The sequence below is a fragment of the Choloepus didactylus genome, chromosome X, assembly GCF_015220235.1.
Source record: "Choloepus didactylus isolate mChoDid1 chromosome X, mChoDid1.pri, whole genome shotgun sequence".
Lineage (NCBI taxonomy): Eukaryota > Metazoa > Chordata > Mammalia > Pilosa > Megalonychidae > Choloepus > Choloepus didactylus.
This window is the reverse complement of record NC_051334.1, coordinates 74,550,161-74,576,025: the sequence shown is the minus strand read 5'-3', so window position 1 is coordinate 74,576,025 and position 25,865 is coordinate 74,550,161. Positions and strand designations below refer to the sequence as shown.

General features: G+C 40.9%; 1 protein-coding gene across 1 annotated transcript in view; it reads left to right on the top strand.

Moving 5' to 3' along the window:
* The first annotated feature begins 14,730 nt into the window (after nucleotides 1-14,730).
* Nucleotides 14,731-25,865, top strand: part of TEX11 (testis expressed 11) — a 508,239-nt gene continuing 497,104 nt past the window's right edge. Inside the window, exons 1-2 of the mRNA XM_037820830.1 lie at nucleotides 14,731-14,734; nucleotides 14,982-15,103. Coding sequence (XP_037676758.1) covers nucleotides 14,731-14,734; nucleotides 14,982-15,103 — 126 coding nt within the window. The remainder of the gene's footprint in view (nucleotides 14,735-14,981; nucleotides 15,104-25,865) is intronic.

Here is a 25,865-nt window from a genome sequence, read left to right as displayed (position 1 = left end):
GAGTGCCCTCCAGAGTGACCTCTCGGCTCGTTTTGGAATCTCTCTGCCACTGAAGCTTATTTCATTTCCTTTCACATCCCCCTTTTGGTCAAGAAGATGTTCTCCGTCCCACGATGCCGGGTCTACATTCCTCCCTGGGAGTCATATTCTACGTTGCCAGGGAGATTCACTCCCCTGGGTGTCTGATCCCACGTAGGGGGGAGGGCAGTGATTTCACCTTTCAAGTTACTGCCATTTGTTTTTACAAGTTTATGAATTCTTCTTTATGGTCATCTGGTGTCTTCTTTATATCCATCATCTTTTTTTGCCATATTTTCCTTCAGCTCATTGATTTGGTTTAGGAGATTTGTTTGAACATCTTTAATTGGTTGTTTCAGTTCCTGTATCTCCGTTGAATTCTTAGTTTGTTCCTTTAGCTGGTCCATATTTTCATGTTTCCTAGTATGGCTCGTTATTTTTAGGTGTCTAGGCATCTGATTTTTTGATTAGTTTATTCTGGAGCTTGTTTTCACTCTTTTACCTAGGGTTTTCTTGTTGGTTGGCTTTGTTCTCTATCTGTTTTTTGATGTTCAGTCCAAGTTTTCTAGTCCTCTAACATAGCTTCGGTTTAGTTGATCAGAATTTTTCAACTCTTATTTTCTGGTTCTTGCTCTGCCTCTTTGTAACCTTTTTGTGAGAGGGTCTCCTCAGATATGGTCGACCCCAACCAAGCTTTCCCAGTCCAGAGAGGCCCAGTTCTCAGGAGAGGGGTATGAAGTTTCCCTGAGAATGAAACTTTGAAGGTTGTCAGACCATCCTGTGAAGCGTCTAGACTGTGCTTGTCCTAACCTCTCCAGCAGGTGGGGCTTGTCAATCCATCGTTCCCCACCAGTGTTAATTGGTGTCACACTGCCTTTAATTCTCTTCAGACTCTGTCCCTGCCAGGGGTGTGGCTGACTGAAGCTGGTTTCTGTTTTCCAGCCCCTGGGGTCTGAGTTCTTTGAAGGAGGGCAGCCACTTGAGCTGGGCCATGCCCCCCTTTTCTTAGGTAAGTTATGCCCTTTAAGGAGTTGTCTCCCCCACTAGATGTGTTGCTTTGTCTCTCAGACCTACCTTAGCTCTCTGTTTCCTGGGTCTAGAGGTCAGTTGCAAATATCTGAGGCTTTCTGTAAAGAGCTTCTTAGAATAGTTATTTAAAAAACAAGGAAAAAAAGAAATTCCTTTTCAAGGCCTTTCCCCAGACCCCCAATTTGGTCAGTCACAGAACAGACTATTTAAAGATAGACGCTTTAGGCTGTTAACTCTTTCACCTGAATAGTTACTCTCTGACAGCTTTAATTCCCCCCTTGCTTGGGGCATGGAGCTCTGAGGGCCTATTGAAGAGTAAAAAGATAAAGAGTCAGAGAATAAGAAAAGAAAAGAAAAGATAAAAACCCTTTTCAGAGCTGGACCCCAGCTCCCTGGGTGTGCAAATGAGAGCCCGATTTTGTGCCTGTTTCTATGTGCCCCTTTTTCTTGGAGCCTAGCCCTTTCCCAGTATTCTGAACACCTCCAACTCCAAAAGTCACTGGTTTGTTTGTTTGTTTGTTTTTGTTGTTAGACCCACCTTCTCTCTGCCAGGCCAAAGATCCCTCGGTTTTTTTTTTCTTTCATCCCTTTTCCTGGTTTATGTGCTCTTGGAGCTTTTGTTCAGCAGTTTGAATTTGTTAATTAATTCTGCAATTGAGGCTGGATTGAGCCCCTCTTCTAGCTCCCAGAACAGATTGTTTCTTTTTCCCTCAGGGAGCCAGCTCCAAGACATCCTGCTGTATCTGGGAGGGAGGGGCGCCAGCCCCCTGGCCGGACTTACAGATTTTCCGCTGCAATCTCAGCTGCTCCATCCATTCCAGACTGGTTTACGATGCGTGACCAGTTGTCCCGGCCCGTGGGACGTTCAATGGAGGCTCCAAATCCTGTGAGGGAGGAATGGTATGGGACAAGAGACGCGAAGAACGACAGCAAGACAGGTTTCTGATCAAGCTGCAAAACTTTATTGAAGAGGCAGAGCATATATACTCTAGGAGAAGGGGAAGTGGCTAGCAAGGGCTCGTGGCGGTCTAGGATTGGTGGCTGCTGTTGCTAGGGCGGATGGCAGATGTAGGGTTAGCATTTTTGGCGCGAACTAGCACTTTTGGCACGAACTACTTCCGTAAAGAAGGCTGAGGGTAACTTAAGCTATTGTTGTATCAGCCCTGGCGGCCATGTTGCACATCTCCGGCATAGCTGAAGGTGGACTTCATGCATGCTACCTTAATCGCCCTCTACATCTCCTCCCTTTGTTTTTCAAAAGGATGGAGGAAGAATGCTGATCGAGCATTCTTTTGGCATTAACCTGCTGGGGGAAGTAGAGGCCTCATTTCCCAAGTTGTTTGTGGCTTCTGTTTTTCTGGGGAGGGGAATTTGTGCAGAGCGAACCCCTATGCAAATGAGGCATACTTCTCAAGGAGCTCGAAAATGGCCTTTAATTGTTTTGACCCTCCTTTGCAGTGCTTTGCCTCGCACCCAGTGGTACCAATCATAGCATAAGCTAGAAGCATACTTTCGAGTTATATGCTGCTCCCGTAGGAGGGGGCTTTCTTACCCGAAAGGGTGGGTAGCAGGCAGATTTTCTGGATCCACACCTTGGTCAGCGAGGTGAAGCCGGTGATAATGCACTTGAATAGGCTTGCCTAGGGCAGAATCAACTTGGTCCTTAACTAGCTGTATTATTCTTTTTATGGCCCAAGGTGCAAAAGATATTATAAGGAGTATGGTTATCAAGGGGCCTAATATAGGGAGGAGGTAAGGGAGGATTCCATTAAGTCCCCAGGAGGGGCCTCCTTGGGCTTCCCGCTCACGCTTGTGGTTTGCAATTCCTTCTCTAAGTTTGGTCATGGAATCTCTAACTACGCCAGAATGGTCAGCGTAAAAGCAACATTCCTCACCTAGCGCAGCACAAAGCCCTCCCTGCTTAAGGAAAAGCAGATCCAAACCTCTTCTGTTTTGGAGAACAACCTCCGATAGGGACGTAAGGGATTTTTCAAGATGGGTGATGGAGGTTTCAATGCGGGCTAAATCTTCATCTATAGCAGCTCTTAGGTGGGAGAAGCCTTGGTTGTGGAGGATAATAGAGGCGGTTCCAGTGCTTAGGCCAGCAATACCTAAAAGAGAAGCAATAGTGACAGCCGTGATAATTTCTCTTTTGTTTCTTAGCATGGTTGGAGGTTGCGCGGTTAAGTGGTGATAAAGGTCTTCCTCTGCATGGAAGAGGACATGGGGTAGCACAGCCACTAAGAGGCACATTTCCCCTGTTTCAGTGAGGGCTTTTGCTGATACGCAAGGAGTAAGCCCCGTGGAAGAGCACAGCCATTTTGCCCCTATTGGGGGAATATAGAATTTACCTTCTGGAAAGGACGACTGTGCACAGACCTTTTTTAAGGAGGAGGAAATGTTACCAATACAATGCCCAGAGTGAAGAACGGATTGCATAGTAAGGCCGATTTTTCTGTTTGCATTCCAAGGACATTGTGGATGATTGTCTTCGTCAGAAATATTAAATGAGGTATTAAGGGCTACAGCATCATAAAAAGGGGGATTAATAGAGAAACATAGCCAGCAACTGCGAGTAAGGTTAGGCTGGGAGGAGTTTAGAGAGAGAAAGGTGGCTTGGAGTATTTATAGATTGGGTTAAGCTCTACGGAAGAGCTTGAGGGTGACAATGTTGGGTTGGTAGTAGGGGAAGAATTAGCGGGTTTGCGAGAAGGGGTAGTTGGGCGCGGGGGAGCGAGCACCACATTTGGCCCTATGGCGGATGGTTTTTGCTGTACTGCTTCTTTTTTTATTAGAATAAGAGATCCCGGGTCGGATCCTGCTAAATAGATTCGGAAGCCCCAAGTTCGACCCATGAGCCAAGAGGTATCAGTAGGGTCTAGTACGGTGAGCATAAGTTTTTTTGGACAGAGGTACCTATCGTACCAGCGGTTGCCTGGGTTCTGGCAAGTATATGGGACCTCTGTAAGATTTAGAAATTTGTCAGGGGCATAGGGTTTCCAGCTAGTGGCCAGTGTTTCACACCCCCAGTATGCACAGTAGTACTCATAGGGGGAATTGCAGTACGGTTTTCCAGGATTTGAGGATGGGCACATGTAATAATTCTGTATATTAAGGCTGCCAGGATAACCGACAGGTTTTGGATTAGGAGGGGGAAACAGATCAGTGGCATTAAAAACAAAAGAGGGGCGTCCTGCAGTGGTATTGCAAAGAATTATTTTTGAATCTTCCCATCGCGCAAGGGTCCATTTCCAAGGCTGATGGGGGTTGGAATTGCGATTAGGATTGCCATGCGATATACTAGGTAGGAGAAGGCATAAAGCGGCAATTTTGAGTGGTAGTAGGCTTAACAAGGCCATACTAATAGGGGTTATAGGTTTTTTGTTCTGTTAAGGAAAGCAAGCTAGCAGAGTGATACACCCTACGACGCACAAATATGTTATAGCAAGCAGGATTTTCTCTAACGGGTTCCAATGTTCTGGGGCAACGGCTGCCAATCCGGCCGCAAACAGTAAGGCCAGAGAGCCAATTAGTAAGAGCCAATAGTTCATGTGGTCTCAGTGATGGGGCAAACCTGTAAGTTGGGCTTCTCTTAGTTGCCGGCTGCACGTAGGCTGGGCGTGTTCTGGGCAGGCTACAGCAAAGTTGGCGACGTGCTGGAAGAGAAAAAAGGAGAGAAATTTTTTCTCAGGGAGGGGTTTGTTCCCTGGAAAGGTTATTGTTAAAGGGAAGGGGGGATTTTGGGGCTTGTTTTGACAGTGGAGGATTAACATGTCTAATTAGTTTTTCTGGAAGCCAGCGAGGACCCTCTTTTTCTTGGTCATATATGCAAGCAGAACCTCGTCTCCAGATGATAACGGGGTCAGGTCCATTCCATTTTGATGTTAAGGGGTCACGCCACATAACTGGCTTGTTGCATCTGTGTTTTGGGATGCCAATGTCTGTCGGCTGCAGATTGCCCTTTATCATCCAGAGTTAGGAAGTTAAGAACAAAAAGAGCATGATGTAAAAGGTCTCGGGGACGTTGTTTCGTGAGATTGAGAGTGCTTTCGGCTAAGCGGCACAGAGCATTTTTTAAGGTGCGATGTGCTCGCTCTACTATTCCCTGTTCTTGGGGATTATAAGGTATTTCCATAATGTGCTTAATTTGCAATTGCTGACAGAATGTTTGAAAGTTTTTTCCAGTATACCCAGGTCCATTATCTGTTTTAATGATTTTAGGCTGCCCTAAAACGGTGAAGCAATGTAGCAAATGAGAGATGACATGCTTTGAAGCTTCCCCTGATTGCAAACTAGCTAGCATGAATCCACTGTACGTATCAATACAGACATGTATATATTTAAGTTGCCCAAAACTAGCGAGATGGGTGACATCCATTTGCCAGATTTCGTTTGGGATGAGCCCTTTTGGGTTGACTCCTAAATGAGGGACTGGTAGTTGGGTTACACAGTTTTTGCAGGCTTTAACAACTTCCCTTGCTTGTTCCCTTGTAATATTGAATTTTAAGCGGAGGGTGTTTGCATTTAGGTGGTGTTGGGCATAGGCTTGGGAAGCTAAGGTTAGGGAATTAGAAAGATTGGGACATATTAATTGGGTGGCAGCATCTGCTAGCGCATTGCCTTCCGCTAGAGGGCCTGGCAGGTTCTGATGGGCACGGAGGTGTCCTATGAAGAAAGGGAGCTGTCGTTTGAGAATTAATTTTTGTAGCTTTGAGAATAAGGGGACTGCATTGGTGGACGGTTTGATAAATGGAGTTGTTTCTAATTGTGGTATGGACTGAGCTATATATGCACTATCCGTGTATAAATTAAAAGGTTGGTTTTGAAGGTGGGAAAAAACCTGTAAGACTGCATAGAGCTCGACAAGTTGAGCTGAAGTATAGGGAGAGTGCACGGAAAATGCTTGACCCTGGATGACGTATGCTGCGGTCCCATTTGCTGAACCATCAGTAAAGACTAAGGTAGCAGAGTCTATGGGTTTTGCTTTAGTGATTTTTGGGAAGGTGAATTGATGGATTTTAGCGAACTGGATTAATGGGTCGCTTGGGTAATGATTATCAATATCGCCTAGGAATGAAGAGCATGCGATAGCCCATTCATCGTTGGTTTGGAAAAGCCAATGGATTTGATCTTGGGTGTATGGGACAATAAGGGAATCGGGATCTTTTCCAAACAGTTGGCGGCTAGTTTGCCGGCCTTTAATTATGAGGGCAGCTATAGGAGAAATATACGGTGAGAGCACCTTTGTTGGAGTAGCTGGGAGATGAACCCAGAGTAGTGGGTGGCCTCGCCCGTTTGGTTGTTTTAAATTGGATTGCCAGAATACGCCTGTAGGCGTGTGGGTTGTAGCAAGAATTATAAAAATTAAGGGTTGGTGGTAATTTATTTGATAGCAAGTTTGATTTTGGATAGCTTGGTTTACGATGGTAAGTGCCTGCATTGCCTCTGGAGTTACGCTTCGGGGAGAGGAGGGGTTTGCGTCTCCTTTTAGGATATTATTGAGTGGTAGAAGAGCTTCAGTGGGTAGCTTTAGGTAGGGGCGAAGCCATTGAATGTCCCCTAAAAGTTTTTGGAAGTCATTTAACGTTAGTAGATGGGAGGTTCACAGTTGAATGCGGGGTGTTAAAACTTGCTGGTGCCAAAGCTCGAACCCTAGATAAGAAAAGGGGTCTGAAGTTTGTACTTTGTTAGGGGCTATTTGAAGACCTTTTGCTGTTAAATTTTTAAGAAGGTCTTGAAAACAAGAATGTAGGTTGGACATGTCCTGACTCGCTAACAGGATATCATCCATGTAATGGAGAATGTAGATCTGTGGCCATAGTTGTCTGACAGGGTTAACGGCGTCAGCAACAAATTTTTGGCATAAAGTCGGACTATTGGCCATGCCCTGTGGCAAGACTTTCCATTGAAATCGGGGCATAGGGCCTTGAAAATTGATTTGAGGAACACTAAAGGCAAAATGTTGCCTGTCTTCCGGGTGAAGAGGTATGGAGAAAAAACAATCTTTTAAATCTATGACTATTTTATGAAAATTAATAGGGATAGCAACTGGTGAAGGGAGGCCAGGTTGCAGTGCTCCCATGGGCAACATTGCTTTGTTTACAGCTCGTAAATCTTGCAAAAGTCTCCATTTGCCTGATTTCTTTTTTATAACAAAAATAGGAGTGTTCCAAGGGGACTGAGTAGGTTCAATATGTCCGGCATTAAGTTGTTCCTGTACTAACTCTATAGCCGCTAAGGTTTTTTCCTGAGTTAGGGGCCATTGATCAACCCATACTGGTTCTATGGATTTCCAAGAGATTTTTTCAGCATGGGGTACAGGGATGTCAATGGCCGTCAGGCTAAATTTTGGGAGAGCCCGAGTCCTGTTCTAGCTATATTAGGTGTTATAGAGATGGGCTGTCTTATTCCTTGATTAGCTTTGCCTAGGCCTTTGCCAGGGAGAAAATTCATTTTTAGCATTTGAGCAGTAACTGTATCACTAGGGCTGCACATAAAAACTTTCATTTGAGTTAAGATATCTCTGCCCCATAGATTGACGGGGAGATGGGGGATAACATATGGTATAACTGTACCAGTGTTTCCTTCCTCATCCTCCCATTTAAGGGTTTGTGAACTCTGTAGGGGATTTGTGGTTTCGCCTATTCCTTGTAAGTGGGTGGCAGCGGCCGTGAGAGGCCAGGATTTAGGCCAGTGATTTGAGGATATAATTGTGGCGTCAGCCCCTGTGTCTAAAATTCCTTCAAACGGTTTACCATTTAACTTTAATCGTAAGATGGGCCGATTATGGGATATTGGTTGTGCCCAAAAAATATCGGAGGATCCAGGGGCCTCTGTAGGGCGCTGGAGTTTTTTGAAGTTTGAGTTGATATGCTGAATGGGGAGTATTATAAGTTGGGCTATTCGAGAGCCAGAAGGAATAGGGATAATATTGTTTGAGGTGGCTGCAATTATTTGTATTTCACCTTTAAAGTCATTATCTAGCACACCTGGGGTGATTTGAATCCCGTGAAGGGCGATACTGGCTCTTCCTAAGATGAGGCCAAAGGTATTTGGGGGCAGTGGTCCATAAACTCCCGTTGGTATGAGGAGAGGACTGTTTTCTGGGGTTAATATTGATTTGGAGGTGGTACAGAGGTCCATCCCTGCGCTTCCTGCTGTTGCTCTCCATAAGTCTGCGACACGGCAGCATGGTTTATGGTGGGGAGAGCTGGTATTGTGACTGAGGATGGTCGAAGGAACCGTACTGCCCCTGGGTTCATTCTGGTTGGGGCCTGGGGCCGGCCCCATTGGAAGTTTCCCTGGGGCTTAGGCTTAAGGGGTTGGCCATTTATGTCTGCTCGAGAATGGCATTCAGACGCCCAATGGAACCCCTTTTTACAGCGGGGACAAATAGAGGGCGGCAATGGGGGTTTATTAGTAATGGGTAAAGAGGAACTGGTTTGTGGCACGGGGCAATTTTTTGAAAAATGGCCAGGTTGTTTACAGTTATAGCACGTTGGAGGCTTTGCTTGTGCCGTAAAATTTTTATGCTGCGCTGCAAAATTTTGAAGGGCAGCACCAATGGCTATTCCAAGAGTTTGAGTGGGCCCAATGCCAGAACAGAGCTTTATGTAATTATTAAGATTGGTATTACGAAAGGGGCGGATTGCTGCTTGGCAGGCAGCGTTAGCATTTTCATAGGCCAGGTGTTTAATAAAATCACTTTCGTTTTCGCTGGCCCCAAATAGGCGCTCAGCCATGTTTTGCAGGCGGCTAAGGAATTCGCTATACGGTTCATCGGGCCCTTGTCTTAATTTAGCAAGAGAGGCAGTGGCGGCACCCTTTTGCGGAAGTTTTTTCCATGCTCTGAGCGCGGCCGTTTGTATTTGCGCTAGGAGACCTGGGGGGAATTGAGCCTGCTTATTATTCTGATGGTAGGGGCTTTGACCTAAAAATTTGTTTAATGTCCAGGTTTTAGAGGTGGCTTTACGGGCATTACGGGTGGCATACTTTTTACAATGCTCTTCATAATCGGATTTCCACAACAGGAAATCACCACCGGACAGGGCAGCTCTGGCTAATTGGGACCAATCGTTAGGAGTGAGTTCTTTTTCACTGAGACTCTCTAATAGGGTGAGCATGAAGGGGGCGGTAGCGCCATAATCACTCACTGCCTTTTTTAATTTTTCTAAATATTTTAAACTGAGTTTTTTATATTTAACTGTTGAGGTAGTACTAGCTTCTTCCTGCTCTTCTTCGTTAGAACTAGGGGGATTTGATTGTTCCTCTTCCTCGCTTTCGCTACTAGAATCGCCATTTTGGGAGCCGGCGGCGCCATTTTGGGCGCCAGCGGCGCCATTTTGAGGGTCTTGGGTCTGACTACGCGTAACCGGAAAAGCCGAGACTTTGCAATGGGGACGTGATGAGTGGGCGTTTTCTGGGAGCGCAAGGGCTGCAATGCTTTGAGTTGCCGACCGGAGGTCGGCGAGCAAATTGGCGGCTCGCAGCCGCTCTTGATTAAAAGTTTCTCTAAAGTTATCGGCATGTAGCCGGAGGTTTTCTGTGGCCTCTTCCAAAGCGCGAAACTGAGGTAAGGACGTGACTGGATAAAAATGAGAATATGGTTTTGGAAAATCGGGTGCGTAAGGGGGTGGCCGAAACGGAGGAAGGGAGTTGATCTCCAAAGAGGGAGAGATTTTAGCCTCCGGTTCCTCCAAAGGGGGAGAAATTTTAGCCTCTGGTTCGATATTGTGCTGATCGGGCGATAGACTAGCTTGACTGGTTGGGGTATTTGGCCTATCCCTGTTGGGGTTTTTGTTTAGGGGGTTTTCAGGTATGTTAATAATTACTGAGCTGCATGCTGAAGCGGGACGAGAGTGCTCTCTTAAAGCTTCCTCTCCTTTTTTGCAGAGGTTTTGAATGTCTGGAGCTAAAGAATGGACTCTTAGGATTTCATTAATTAGATTCCAATAAGAAAAGGCAGTAACCGGGACCTTTTCAGGACCAAAGGTCCGGGAATAATCTTTTAAACAGTCGCTGACTCTTAGCCAGCATTGGTGGTCTATAGTACCTTCTTGAGGGAACCAAGGGCAGGTTTTTAACAAAAAATCAAAAAAGCGCGTGAGATCTTTTTTCTTAACTCTAGTTCCTCGTGCCTTGAGCGATTGTTTGACCTGACTAATATATAATTCATGTTGGGAGATTGCTTGTCCCATGTTGGGGATGGGGGCTTACCTTTTGTTGCTTTCTTTTCTTCTTTCCGTTTCTTCCTTTCGCCGGCACTGATCGACTGGTGAACGGATCTGTCTCGCGAGCGCGCTTCCTCGCGGCGATCCCGGGTGCGGTGAGTGTGAGGTACCTCTCTCCTTGAGTGCGGCGTTCCATCTCTCACAGAATTCAGGGCCCCATGTTGGGCACCAGTTTGTCCCGACCCGCGGGACGTTCAACGGAGGCTCCAAATCCTGTGAGGGAGGAATGGTATGGGACAAGAGACGCGAAGAACGACAGCAAGACAGGTTTCTGATCAAGCTGCAAAACTTTATTGAAGAGGCAGAGCATATATACTCTAGGAGAAGGGGAAGTGGCTAGCAAGGGCTCGTGGCGGTCTAGGATTGGTGGCTGCTGTTGCTAGGGCGGATGGCAGATGTAGGGTTAGCATTTTTGGCGTGAACTAGCACTTTTGGCACGAACTACTTCCGTAAAGAAGGCTGAGGGTAACTTAAGCTATTGTTGTATCAGCCCTGGCGGCCATGTTGCACATCTCCGGCATAGCTGAAGGTGGACTTCATGCATGCTACCTTAATCGCCCTCTATAACCAGTCACTGAAAACCCCGAAAAGGCTGTTTCATGCAGTTCTTGTCTGTTTATCACTTGCCCTAGAGGAGTAACTAAATTCCACACCTCACCACTCCACCCCAACAAACTTGCCCCACCCCAACAAGCCAGATCTTAATTGATGAATAGAAGATTCTAATTCAAGAATAGCAGGGCTCAGCTAGAAAAGAGTAATAGGATATAATGAGAATAAAAGAGTAATATATACAGATACCTCGTAAAGTAGATGCTTAGGGATAGGATTGGATAATTTGGCAAGTTAAGTTTGGTTACAGCCCTTGCTTTTACAGGTTTGTGGAAGATGTAAAATACCTAGATTGATTGCAGCATTTGAACAATGAGCCTTTGGTTTAGAGGACTGAGTTGTGGCTCTTTTGAGGCATTTCTCCTACTGATGCAGTTTGTTCAATCTTTAAATATTAGAATATAGATAATTCTATAACTTTAAACTCTAGTTAATGACTCAAGTTTAGTAAATTTTAAACGATTAAATGGTTTCTTCACTGGAATCAAGTTAGAAATTCCTTTTTGTTAGCATGATATTGTCAGTGTCTGCCTTTTACTGTCCCCTCATCCAATTGTCTTCTTTGTTAGTTTCTTAGAGGCGGTGCTGTAATGAATGACCACAAACTGGGTGGCTTAAAATAACAGAAATGTATTGCCTCACAGCTCTGGAGGATAGACGTCTGAAATCAAGGTATCGGCAGGGCCCTGTTCCCTCTGAAATCTGTAGGGGACAGTCCTTCCTTGCCTCTTCCTAGCTTCTCTGGTGATTTGCTGGCAATCCTTGGTATTCCTTGGCTTGTAGCGGCAGCACTTTGATCTCTGCCTTGGTTGTCACATGACATTCTCCCCTGTGTCTGTCTGTGTCCAAAACTCCCTCTTCTTATGAGGAAACTAGTCATATTAGATTGGGGCCCACCCTAATCCATTTTGACCTCATCTTAACTAATCACATTTTCAAAGATCCTATTTCCAAATAAGGTCATACTCAGGGACCTGGGATTAGGACCTCAACATATCTTCTGGGAGCAAACAATTCAACCCATATACCCTCTAACACTTTACGTAGCTTTGTCTCCTAATGAGCTCAGCCTGTAGGGTTAGGTTTGCTTCAGTACCTGAGCCAGTGCTGTCCAGGGCTTAAGAAAGAATATCAGCTGTCTCAGTTCCAGCATTGTGTAGTAGGGAAGGGGTTGATTTGGAATTAAGTCATACTGGCCATCAGATTTGAGATTTGGCATATGCTAGGCACCTCTTTAGCTTGGGAGCTGTATTATTTCTGCTTATTGTGCTATTCATTGGGTTAACCTGCTCTGCATCCTTCCCTAGTTGCCCTCCAGGACTGGGACATTGCTTGGAAATCCAATATACTGCTCTGAATAGATCTCTTGGAACTATGATACATGCACTTCCATCTGACTTATACATTATGATTAGCTACTTGTTTTCTCTTGCAACATATATAATTTGTCATTTGGGACCTCCTGGAACATTGTATGGGAATAATGATTGAATTATCTTCTGACCATGGATAGAAATTATTGTTTACAATGTGATTTTGTTTATGGCACATGTTTGAACCAGTCTGAGTTCAAACAAGTGCCCTTTTGACACTGTTTCGGATATTTTGACTCCGTTCACTAAAGCCAGCCTCTACAATTGGATTAGTTTTTCTTAGCCTCAAATCAGAAACAATTATATAACATTCTGAATGGTCTTAGCTCATCCTTTCTTTCCTTGCTGCTTTTCTATTGTCTCAAAGTCCTGGCATATCACTTGAGTTCAAGGCCTTTTTCAACATGACCAGTATAGTGGAAAATACAGGATTTCAAAGCAGAAAGCCAGAGTTTAAGTCCTAGCTTCCTACTTCTATTTGTGTCACCTTTGAGAAGCACTATACTTTGTTAAATCTCAGTTTCCACATCGTATAAAATAAAAACATCTCCTTTTCTGAGTAGATTGATGATTAAATGAGAATGCATATGAAAAAGCTTTGAGACTGTAAAGCACTATGCAAATGTTAATTTTATTGTTATTTTTTTGCTCCTTCCTCACTAAAGAAATTGCAGATAATCATCGTGATTTGGAATAAAGTCTAGAATTGACCCTGGCAGATCTTTCAGCTGCTTTGGCTTTTGAATGACTGACTGAGCTGATGGAGGTTACAGGGAGAGACTTGACAGGACTGTTGATAGATTTTTCCATATCGGAACTCCCTTCCTCAAGGGCAGGGAGCATGTTTATTTTCTTTTGTTCTGTGCTTAGAATGCTGTCTACCTAATCAGAATTAATTGAAGATTCTGATTAACACAGCCACCTCAATAGAGTGATCCCCCAGTTTTAACTAGAATGAATCTCTTTTAAATTAAATTGACTGAAATCATTTTATAAATCTGTTAATTTCTGTAACCAAGAAGATAATTTAATCATTTTCCCTCAAAAAATGTACATTCCTGCTTGATATATGTCATCTTCACATTTTAGGTATGGGCTCCATTTACAGAAGTTCTTTTCTGAGTTTCTCCCAGAAACAACTCTCCCTTTCGAGTGTGACTTTGAACTATTCAGCTATGTGTCTTTCAGTACTTACTCTGCTTTGCTGAATAACCTCACTCATCTACTTCCATTTTATCCTAAAGACTGCATGCTGTCATTGCCTCAACTGGTGTCAATCAGGTTGCTCTAGTGAATGGCGTTGAAAATTTGCTTTTAAATGACCAGAATTATTTTGCCAAAGAATGAGTTATATAAAACATTAACCACTTAAGACTTGAACATTCACAAATCAAAATTTAATGTCTTCACAGTCTTACATACTATGTAACCAGAAATTATAATTGGTATTGTACAATAATTTCTTTGAGTTTTTTTAAAGGAACTCAAATTAAAAATTTATATTGGGTTTTTGTATTCATTTCAAAAAATTTATTTTAAAACAATATTTAGATTTTCAAACCTCCCCATTTCTGTTATCAATATTTTGAGTGAGAGCTATAAAATATGCCTCTTAGAATCTTAGAAGAATCAAGAGATTTAATATCATTCTTTCCACTAAATTTATGAGAGAAAAGGAGCTAGAGGTTTTTCTTTTGTATATGTCTTATCACCTGAGATGTATAAAATATGTGCGGTATATTTTCCCTGATACCTCTGCTTATGCACTGGGTATTGAAAGTCCTGCGTGCTGTAAAAAATATTTGAGTGAGTATATTTAAGCATAATTTGCTTTACAAAGTTTTTATGTGTTTCTATTTTCTTACATTTAGTTGAAAATTTAAAATTTTAGCAGGTTTATTATAGTAAGTTAAAAAATCTGTTTATTGTAGCAGGTTAAAAAATACTTCAGGTGGTACTTTTATATATTTTTTATGAATATTAATAACATTCCTGCTAGTTTGATGCTTAGGAGTGTTGCAAGTAATTAGAGACATGTAGGTATGGAGACCTGTTACATGAGTTTGGAAAAACTTGAATTTTGATAATATGAAGGGCATCAAATATTTTGTGATTCCAGATCATGCTTGGGTTTTAAGGATTTTATAGCCTGGTAAGGTTTAGCTATATGAAGCCTGGAGCACAGACTATTTAGAAAATAGTGGCATCATTTGTACAGATTCAATAACTGGTTAATGTAGTTGCTAATTGGGCATGTCTGTTTTTCTCACAAAGTACAGTCAGAACTTCAGAGGCAGCATAAGTTAGCTATGTTTGTCTAATGCTTGAAAAATATTAATAAATATTTTGGTTTTACACACTGCTGCATAGCTAGAATTTTCCAATTTTGAAGTTATTGTTCTATTTTGTAGCCTTAAGATTGCGTATAACATTTCTATTCGTGAAGTCAATGCATTTTACTTCGTAAAATGAGTAATGATAGTTATTAACAAGTGACTCCCAGGGAATACACATTTTATTTGAAGATTATACTTTACCTTTAGCTAAAAGAAACTTTATCTTCATTTTGGTCTTACTGTAAGGATTACTTCAAGTTTTTCCATGTAATATTCATTTGGCCAAAGACCATTCTTATTCAAACTGTTAACAAGTTTCAAAATGATTTGCTACTTTTAGCCAGTGTAGTTCACAGCACATTTGTCTTTCATTCTTATTTCAGGAATTATTGAAAACCTGATTGCAAAAGATAATTCACCTGGCATACCTGAGGCAATTGACAGAATTTTCTTGGACATAGAAAATATCAACAGGGAGTCTATGGCTGAAATACAGGATGCTCAGGTTGGTACAATAATAACTTTGTTTATGATACCTTTGATGATTCATCATTTTAACTAAAGCATACATTAAAAAATAGTCTTTATTATTATTAACCATTGCTAAACATATAGAAATATATTTTTGGATTATTCAAACCTGATGGCACATTTAGGGAAAATGGGGTTTTAGAACCTAATGGAAATATATTTGCTTAATTTTAATATTTGTTGTTTAACCTCTCTGAGCTTTGGGTTTTGCATGTGTTAAAGGAGGATAATAATACCACCTTCTGGGATTGTGAATATTAAATGATATAATGTACGTGAAAGCATATAGTAGTTAGTCACTAAATAATAGCTCTCTTTTCTTTCTCTTTGTAGCAAAGTAGGAAACTACTTAGAAGTGGGGAACTCATTTGAATATAGGCTTTTAAGTGGTGGTGTTTTGGGGAGTGATTTTTCTAATGTTTAAATGAAGGTTTGTCACTTCCTTGATTTGGAAATTGCCTTGAGGTTCTGAAACACTTTGGGGAACATTTGCCTTGGGAAAATCTTCCATTTTGTTGACTGTACATATGGAAAGGTGAGAAGAAAGTTTATTGTGTCTCTGTTTTATTTAATATAATACCTTTATTGAGATATAATTCACACAGTGTACAATTCACCATTCAATGGTTTTTCACATATTCACCGTTGTGCACCTGTCACTACAATCAATTTTAGAACATTTTTGTCACCCCAAAAGAAACCCTGCACTCATTTGTAGTCACTCTTCATTTCCTCCAATCCCCTAACTGCTGCTGTCTTCCAACCCCAGGCAACCACTAATTTACTTGCTGTCTATGGATTTGCCTTTCTGGACATTTTGTACAAATGCAATCATGCAATATGTGATCTTTTGTGATTAGCTTTTCTCACTTACCATGTTTTCAAGGTTCGTCCATGTTGTAGCATGTATCAGTATTCATTCATTTTTATTAATAATGTTCCATTGTTACAGCACATTTTGTTTATCCATTCATCAGTTAATGGATATTTGGGTTGTTTTCATTCTCTGGCTATTATTAATAATGCTATGAACATTTATGTACAGGTTTTTATGTTTTTCTTTCTCTTGGGTATATACCCAGGAGTGGAATTGTTGAGTCATACGGTAACTCTCTTTAGTCTTTTGAGGAACTGCCAGACTGTTTTCCAAGGCAGCTGCCCCATTTTACATTTCCACTGGCAATGTTTGAGAGATCAGATTTCTTCACATCCCTGCCAACACTTGTTATTATCTGTCCTTTTGATGATGGCCATCCTAGTGGATGTGAAGTGTTATCCCATTGTGGTTTTGAATTGCATTTCCCTGATGGCTGATGATGTTGAACATCTTTTCATGTGCTTATTGGCTATTCGAATCCCTTCTTTGGAGAAATGTCTATTCAAGTCTTTTGCCTGTTCTTTAATTGGGCTATTTATCTTTTTTTTTTTTGAGTAGTGAGAGTTTTTTTTAATATATTCTAGATGTAATTCCCTTACAAGATTTGTTTTCTCTCTAGAAATCCTAATCTTCATATTATTTAGTTCTGTTTGGTGCATACGTTTACTGTCTTTATCATTACACATTTATGTAAACCTAACACATAACTTGGCAATGTTAGGTTCACAATTCATATTTGTTGAATAAATATGCATGCATTTTGCCACTATGAAGTGGTTATAGTCATCATTCATCTTACTTTCTTCTTTCTAACACAATATGGGAAAATACAAAAAAATTTAAAAATAGAAGGTAATATAACTTTTAAAGAAAGTTTGAGAATATAGAGAAAATTACCCATAATCACACCTCTCCACTACAATTACTATCATTTTAATGTATTTTCTTCAGTCATTTCCATATTAAAATTTTACATAGCTTAGTTATAGTGTACATGAAGTGATTTTGTTGTCATAAAAGGCAATCTCTTCTCTTCTCCATAATGTTTTACTATAAAAATTTTCAAATAGAAAACTTGAAAGAATTTTACAGTGATCACCTATATACAGACCACCTAGACTCTACAGTTGTTAACATTTAAAAAAAAATTATGGTAACATACATACACAACACAAAATTTCCCATTTTAACCATAATCATAATTCAGTGACACTAATTACATTCGTGATACTTTGCTACCACCATCACTATCCATTACCAAAACTTTGACATTGTCCCAAACATAAACTCTGTAGCCATTAAGTATAAAATCCCCATTACCACCCCACCCCAGTCTATAGTAACCTATAAACTACTTTCTTTCTCTATGTATTTGCTTTTTCTAGGTATTTCATATAAGTCATAGAAATCATAGAATATTTGCCCATTTGATTCTGGTATATTTCACTTAACATGATGTCTTCAAGGTTCATCCAGATTGTGGCATATATCAGAATTTCATTATTTTTAAGGCTAATATTCCATTGTACGGATATAACACATTTTGTTTATGCATTCATCTGTCAATGGACACTTAGTTTGCTTCCACCTGTTGGCTATTGTAAATAATGCTGTTAAGACCCTGGTGTACAATAATCTGTTTGAGTCTCTGTTTTCAATTCTTTTGGGTATATACCTAGAAAGGGTTTGCCAGATCATATGATAATTCTATGTTTAACTTTCTGAGGAACTGCTGAAGTGCTTTCTGCAGCAGCTGCACCTTTTATATTCCCACCAGCAATGCTTGCGTGTTCTTACTTCTCCACATCCTTGCCAACACTTTTTATTTTCTGTTTTTTTTTTTAAATAATAGCCATTTTAGTAGTTATGAAGTGGTATCTCATTGTGGACCACACTGTATTGATTATTGTAGTTTTATAGTGAGTTTTGAAATCAGGAAGTGTGATTCCTCCCACTTTGTTCTTCATTTTCAAGATATTTTTGCTATTCACATTCCCTTGTCTTCCACATGAATTTGATGATTGTTTTTTCCATTTCTGAGAAAAGGCTATTGGAATTTTGATAGGGATTGCATTGACTCTGTGGATTGCTTTGGGTAGTATTGACATCTTAACAATATTAAATCTTCCAGTCTGTGAACATGGAATGTCTTTTCTTTTCTTTTGTTTTTTTTTTTTTTTAATCATCATTTTATTGAGATATATTCACATACCACGCAGTCATACAAAACAAATCGTACTTTCGATTGTTTACAGTACCATTACATAGTTGTACATTCATCACCTAAATCAATCCCTGACACCTTCATTAGCACACACACAAAAATAACAAGAATAATAATTAGAGTGAAAAAGAGCAATTGAAGTAAAAAAGAACACTGGGTACCTTTGTCTGTTTGTTTCCTTCCCCTACTTTTCTACACATCCATCCATAAACTAGACTAAGTGGAGTTTGGTCCTTATGGCTTTCCCAATCCCATTGTCACCCCTCATAAGCTACATTTTTATACAACTGTCTTCGAGATTCATGGGTTCTGGGTTGTAGTTTGATAGTTTCAGGTATCCACCACCAGCTACCCCAATTCTTTAGAACCTAAAAAGGGTTGTCTAAAGTGTGCGTAAGAGTGCCCACCAGAGTGATCTCTCGGCTCGTTTTGGAATCTCTCTGCCACTGAAGCTTATTTCATTTCCTTTCACATCCCCCTTTTGGTCAAGAAGATGTTCTCCGTCCCACGATGCTGGGTCTACATTCCTCCCCAGGAGTCATATTCCACGTTGCCAGGGAGATTCACTCCCCTGGGTGTCTGATCCCACGTAGGGGGGAGGGCAGTGATTTCACCTTTCAAGTTGGCTTAGCCAGAGAGAGAGGGCCACATCTGAGCAACAAAGAGGCATTCAGGAGGAGACTCTTAGGCACAAATATAGGGAGGCCTAGCCTCTCCTTTGCAGCAACCGTCTTCCCAAGGGTAAAACCTATGGTAGAGGGCTCAACCCATCAAACCACCAGTCCCCTATGTCTGTGGTCATGTTAGCAACCATGGAGGTGGGTAGGCGAATACCCCTGCATTCTCCACAGGCTCCTCAAGGGGGCACTACATCTTTTTTTTTTCCTTGTTTTTCTTTTTTTTTTTTTTTTAACTTTCCCTTCTTTTTAAATCAACTGTATGAAAAAAAAAGTTAAAAAGAAAACAAACATACAATAAAAGAACATTTCAAAGAGACCATAACAAGGGGGTAAGAAAAAGACAACTAACCTAAGATAACTGCTTAACTTCCAACATGTTCCTACTTTACCCCAAGAAAGTTACATAATATAGCAACATTTCTGTGAACTTGTTCCTACTATATCCATCAGAAATTAACAGACCATAGTCATTTCTGGGCATCCCAAGAACATTAAATAGCTTATCTGTTCTTCTTGGATTATTGTTCCCCCTTCCTTAATTGCTCTCTACTGCTAGTTCCCCTACATTCTACATTATAAACCATTTGTTTTACATTTTTCAAAGTTCACATTAGTGGTAGCATATAATATTTCTCTTTTTGTGCCTGGCTTATTTCGCTCAGCATTATGTCTTCAAGGTTCATCCATGTTGTCATATGTTTCACCAGATCGTTCCTTCTTACTGCCGCGTAGTATTCCATCGTGTGTATATACCACATTTTATTTATCCACTCATCTGTTGAAGGACATTTGGGTTGTTTCCATCTCTTGGCAATTGTGAATAATGCTGCTATGAACATTGGCGTGCAGATATCTGTTCGTGTCACTGCTTTCCGATCTTGCGGGTATATACTGAGAAGTGCAATCGCTGGATCGAATGGTAGCTCTATATCTAGTTTTCTAAGGAACTGCCAGACTGACTTCCAGAGTGGCTGAACCATTATACAGTCCCACCAACAATGAATAAGAGTTCCAATTTCTCCACATCCCCTCCAGCATTTGTAGTTTCCTGTTTGTTTAATGGTAGCCATTCTAACCGGTGTTAGATGGTATCTCATTGTGGTTTTAATTTGCATCTCTCTAATAGCTAGTGAAGCTGAACATTTTTTCATGTGTTTCTTGGCCATTTGTATTTCCTCTTCAGAGAACTGTCTTTTCATATCTTTTGCCCATTTTATAATTGGGCTGTCTGTACTATTGTCATTGAGTTGTAGGATTTCTTTGTATATGCAAGATATCAGTCTTTTGTCAGATACATGGTTTCCAAAAATTTTTTCCCATTGAGTTGGCTGCCTCTTTACCTTTTTGAGAACTTCCTTTGAGGTGCAGAAACTTCTAAGCTTGAGGAGTTCCCATTTATCTATTTTCTCTTTTGTTGCTTGTGCTTTGGGTGTAAAGTCTAGGAAGTGGCCGCCTAATACAAGGACTTGAAGATGTTTTCCTACATTATCTTCTAGGAGTTTTATGGTACTTTCTTTGATATTGAGATCTTTGGTCCATTTTGAGTTAATTTTTGTGTAGGGTGTGAGGTAGGGGTCCTCTTTCATTCTTTTGGATATGGATATCCAACTCTCCCAGCCCCATTTGTTGAAAAGACCATTATGGCTCAGTTCAGTGACTTTGGGGGCCTTATCAAAGATCAGTCGGCCATAGATCTGAGGGTCTATCTCTGAATTCTCAATTCGATTCCATTGATCTATATGTCTATCTTTGTGCCAGTACCATGCTGTTTTGGCAACTGTGGCTTTATAATAAGCTTCAAATTCAGGGAGTGTAAGTCCTCCCACTTCGTTTTTCTTTTTTAGAGTGTCTTTAGCAATTCGAGGCATCTTCCCTTTCCAAATAAATTTGATAACTAGCTTTTCCAAGTCTGCAAAGTAGGTTGTTGGAATTTTGATTGGGATTGCATTGAATCTGTAGATGAGTTTGGGTAGAATTGACATCTTAATGACATTTAGCCTTCCTATCCATGAACATGGAATATTTTTCCATCTTTTAAGGTCCCCTTCTATTTCTTTTAGTAGAGTTATGTAGTTTTCTTTGTATAGGTCTTTTACATCTTTGGTTAAGTTTATTCCTAGGTATTTGATTTTTTTAGTTGCTATTGAAAATGGTATCTTTTTCTTGAGTGTCTCTTCAGTTTGTTCATTTCTAGCATATAGAAACATTACTGACTTATGTGCATTAATCTTGTATCCCGCTACTTTGCTAAATTTGTTTATTAGCTCTAGTAGGTGTATCGTTGATTTCTCAGGGTTTTCTAGATATAAGATCATATCATCTGCAAACAATGACAGTTTTACTTCTTCTTTTCCAATTTGGATGCCTTTTATTTCTTTGTCTTGCCGGATTGCCCTGGCTAGCACTTCCAGCACAATGTTGAATAACAGTGGTGACAGCGGGCATCCTTGTCTTGTTCCTGATCTTAGAGGGAAGGCTTTCAGTCTCTCACCATTGAGTACTATGCTGGCTGTGGGTTTTTCATATATGCTCTTTATCATGTTGAGGAAGTTTCCTTCAATTCCTACCTTTTGAAGTGTTTTTATCAAAAAGGGATGTTGGATTTTGTCAAATGCTTTTTCAGCATCTATTGAGATGATCAATTGATTTTTCCCTTTCGAGTTTTTAATGTGCTGTAATACATTGATTGTTTTTCTTATGTTGAACCATCCTTGCATGCCTGGAATGAACCCCACTTGGTCATGGTGTATGATTTTTTTTAATGTGTCTTTGGATTCGATTTGCAAGTATTTTGTTGAGGATTTTTGCATCTATATTCATTAGGGAGATTGGCCGGTAGTTTTCCTTTTTTGTAGCATCTTTGCCTGGTTTTGGTATTAGATTGATGTTAGCTTCATAAAATGAGTTAGGTAGTGTTCCATTTTCTTCAATGTTTTGAAAGAGTTTGAGTAAGATTGGTGTCAGTTCTTTCTGGAAAGTTTGGTAGAATTCCTCTGTGAAGCCATCTGGCCCTGGGCATTTATTTGTGGGAAGATTTTTGATGACTGATTGGATCTCTTTGCTTGTGATGGGTTGGTTGAGGTCTTCTATTTCTTCTCTGGTCAGTCTAGGTTGTTCATATGTTTCCAGGAAATTGTCCATGTCTTCTGCATTGTCCAGTTTGTTGCCATACAGTTGTTCATAATATCCTCTTATAATTTTTTTTAATTTCTTCAGGATCTGCAGTTATGTCACCTTTTTCATTCATTATTTTGTTTATATGGGTCTTCTCTCTTTTTGATTTTGTCAGTCTAGCTAGGGGCTTGTCAATCTTGTTGATCTTCTCAAAGAACCAACTTTTGGTGATATTTATCCTCTCTATTGTTTTTTTGTTCTCGATGTCATTTATTTCTGCTTTAATCCTTGTTATTTCTTTTCTTCTACTTGGTTTAGGATTGGTTTGCTGTTCATTTTCTAGCTTCTTCAGTTGATCCATTAGTTCTTTGATTTTGGCTCTTTCTTCCTTTTTAATATATGCATTTAGTGCTATAAATTTCCCCCTTAGCACTGCTTTTGCTGCATCCCATAGGTTTTGGTATGTTGTGTTCTCATTTTCATTCGTCTCTATATATTTAGCAATTTCTCTTGCTATTTCTTCTTTAACCCACTGATTGTTTAGGAGTGTGTTGTTTAACCTCCAGGTATTTGTGAATTTTCTAAGTCTCTGATGGTTATTGACTTCTAATTGTATTCCATTGTGGTCAGAGAATGTGCTTTGAATAATTTCAATCTTTTTAAATTTATTGAGGCTTGTTTTATGTCCCAGCATATGATCTATTCTGGAGAAAGTTCCGTGAGCACTAGAAAAGTATGTGTATCCTGGTGATTTGGGATGTAATGTCCTGTATATGTCTGTTAAATCTAATTCATTTATCAGATTGTTTAGGTTTTCAATTTCCTTATTGGTCTTCTGTCTGGTTGATCTATCTATAGGAGAGAGTGATGTGTTGAAGTCTCCCACAATTATTGTGGAAACATCAATTGCTTCCTTTAGTTTTGCCAGTGTTTCTCTCATGTATTTTGTGGCACCTTGATTGGGTGCATAGACATTTACGATTGTTATTTCTTCTTGCTGAATTGCCCCTTTTATTAGTATGTAGGGGCCTTCTTTGTCTCTCAAAACATCCCTGCATTTGAAGTCTATTTTATCTGAGATTAATATTGCTACACCTGCTTTCTTTTGGCTGTAGCTTGCATGAAATATTTTTTTTCCATCCTTTCACTTTCAGTTTCTTTGTGTCCCTGTGTCTAAGATGAGTCTCTTGTATGCAACATATTGATGGTTCATTTTTTTTGATCCATTCTGCGAATCTATATCTTTTAATTGGGGAGTTTAATCCATTTACATTCAACGTTAAAACCGTGAAGGCATTTCTTGAATCGGCCATCTTATCCTTTGGTTTATGTTTGCCATATTTTTCCCCTCTCTCTATTAATATCCTTTATTGTACCCATACCGAATCTCTTTAGTACTAAACCTTTCTCCAAGTCTCTCTGTCCTGTCTTTGTTTCTCTCTCTGTAGGGCTCCCTTGAGTATCTCCAGTAGGGCAGGTCTCTTGTTAGCAAATTCTCTCAGCATTTGTTTGTCTGTGAAAAATTTAAGCTCTCCCTCAAATTTGAAGGAGAGCTTTGCTGGATAAAGTATTCTTGGTTGGAAATTTTTCTCACTCAGAATTTTAAATATATCGTGCCACTGCCTTCTCGCCTCCATGGTGGCTGCTGAGTAGTCACTACTTAGTCTTATGCTGTTTCCTTTGTATGTGGTGAATTGCTTTTCTCTTGCTGCTTTCAGAACTTGCTCCTTCTCTTCTGTGTTTGACAGTGTGATCAGTATATGTCTCGGAGTGGGTTTATTTGGATTTATTCTATTTGGGGTTCGCTGAGCATTTATGATTTGTGTATTTATGTTGTTTTGAAGATTTGGGAAGTTTTCCCCAACAATTTCTTTGAATACTCTTCCTAGACCTTTACCCTTTTCTTCCCCTTCAGGGACACCAATGAGTCTTATATTTGGACGTTTCATATTATCTATCATATCCCTGAGGTCCATTTCGAGTTTTTCAATTTTTTTCCCCATTCTTTCTTTTATGCTTTCATTTTCCATTCTGTCATCTTCCAGGTCACTGATTCGTTGTTCAACTTCCTCTAGTCTTGTACTATGAGTGTCCCGAATCTTTTTAATTTGGTCAACAGTTTCTTTAATTTCCATAAGATCATCCATTTTTTTATTTAGTCTTGCAATGTCTTCTTTATGCTCTTCTAGAGTCTTCTTGATTTCCTTCATATCCCGTACTATGGTCTCATTGTTCATCTTTAGTTCTTTGAGTAGCTGCTCTAGGTGGTGTGTCTCTTCTGGTCTTTTGATTTGGGTGCTTGGGCTTGGGTTATCCATATCGTCTGGTTTTTTCATATGCTTTATAATTTTCTGTTGTTTTTGGCCTCGTGGCATTTGCTGAACTTGATAGGGTTCTTTTAGGGTTTGTAGACCTATTGAAGTCCTTATCTCTAATTTATCAGATCTACAGCTTCGTGGAGTACTTTCTCTAACTAACCAGCAGGTGGCGTCCACGAGCCACCTGTTCTCCACAAGCCAGTTCTCCCCTGCTTAGCCTTTTGGTGAGTGGGGGAGTGAGTCTTGTGGGGCTCAATTGGTGTACCAAGCTTGCGTGTGTAGTTGGTGTTGCCTGCCCTGTATGTGGGGCGTGTTTCTGGGCAGTCGGGGAGGGGGGGTGGCCCTAACAATCAAATCTCCCTGATGATCCTAGAGTTTTAAAGCTGCTGCAATAGTCTAATCCTTCAGTTCAGTCCTGCCACAGTTTGTCTCTGCCACTGACCCACAAGTCTTTGGTATTGGCGTATGGCTCCTGAGACTTGCAAGTGGGCCCCTGTTCCAGGCTGTGCACCCCGGGTCCTCTGTTGAGGGATGACTGTGCTATGTCACAGGTGAGTGCCGTCCCCCCAGGGCAGTTCTGGGCTTCTGGGCTGTGTAGGGAGGCTCCCAGTCTGCTCAAATGATGGCTGAATGGGGCTTTGTTAATTCACACTGCTCCACCTTCCCAGCTGTGGGATAATCAGCTGAGGTTGCAGGGAAGGCTAATGTCCACGCCCAGTTTTGTGGTGTGTGCCTGTTATTTGAAGCACTTCCGTCACACTGGGTTGTCTGGGGCAGCTCTGGGCTATGGGGCTGGCGATGGGCAGGAGTGTTTCCTGTCCACCAGGATGGTGGCTGTGAGCAGACACCCCCCTTTTCTTGGGAAGTTGTGGTGTTTAGTGAATTTTCTCAGCCACTGGATTATTGCCTTTTGTCTCAGAGCTCTCTTAGTTCTGCTCTTGACTTGACGTGCCCAAATTGCAATTCTTTGAAGCTTTCTGTATTGGGCTTCTTAGAGTAATTGTTTCAGAAAAAGAAAAAAGGATTAAAAAAAAAAAAAAAAAAAAAAAAAGGCCTTCCTCAGAGATCTAATGGGTTATTGAAATGCTAATAGACAAAGCAACCAGGGCCATTAAGGAAAGGTCCACAGGGCAGAGAGATCAGCTTTTCTTCGGGATTTGCATATGCGCCTCAAGGCCTGAGCTCCGCCCCTCCCCTTTCTGTGTTCACCAGAACTCCAAAAATCCTCTGCTTTTATTTTGGAGTTTTTCGCGTTATTTTTTTTTTTCTATGCCTGTCTCCTCTCTGCTGGGCTGGCAGCTCTCAGATTCTCTGGTGTCTGGTCTCAGTCTATCTATGGTTGGAGTATGAATCAGTCGAATGAGTTTCTGAGAAGGGCTACCACTGCAGTTCTCCCTTCTCCTTCCCGGAGCTGGCAGCCCCTCCTCCCATGGGACTGAGCCTGGCAGGGAGGGGCGCGGGTCCCCTGGCCGCAAAAACTTACAGATTTCGCTGATCTCAGCAGTTCGACATTTTCATGAGTG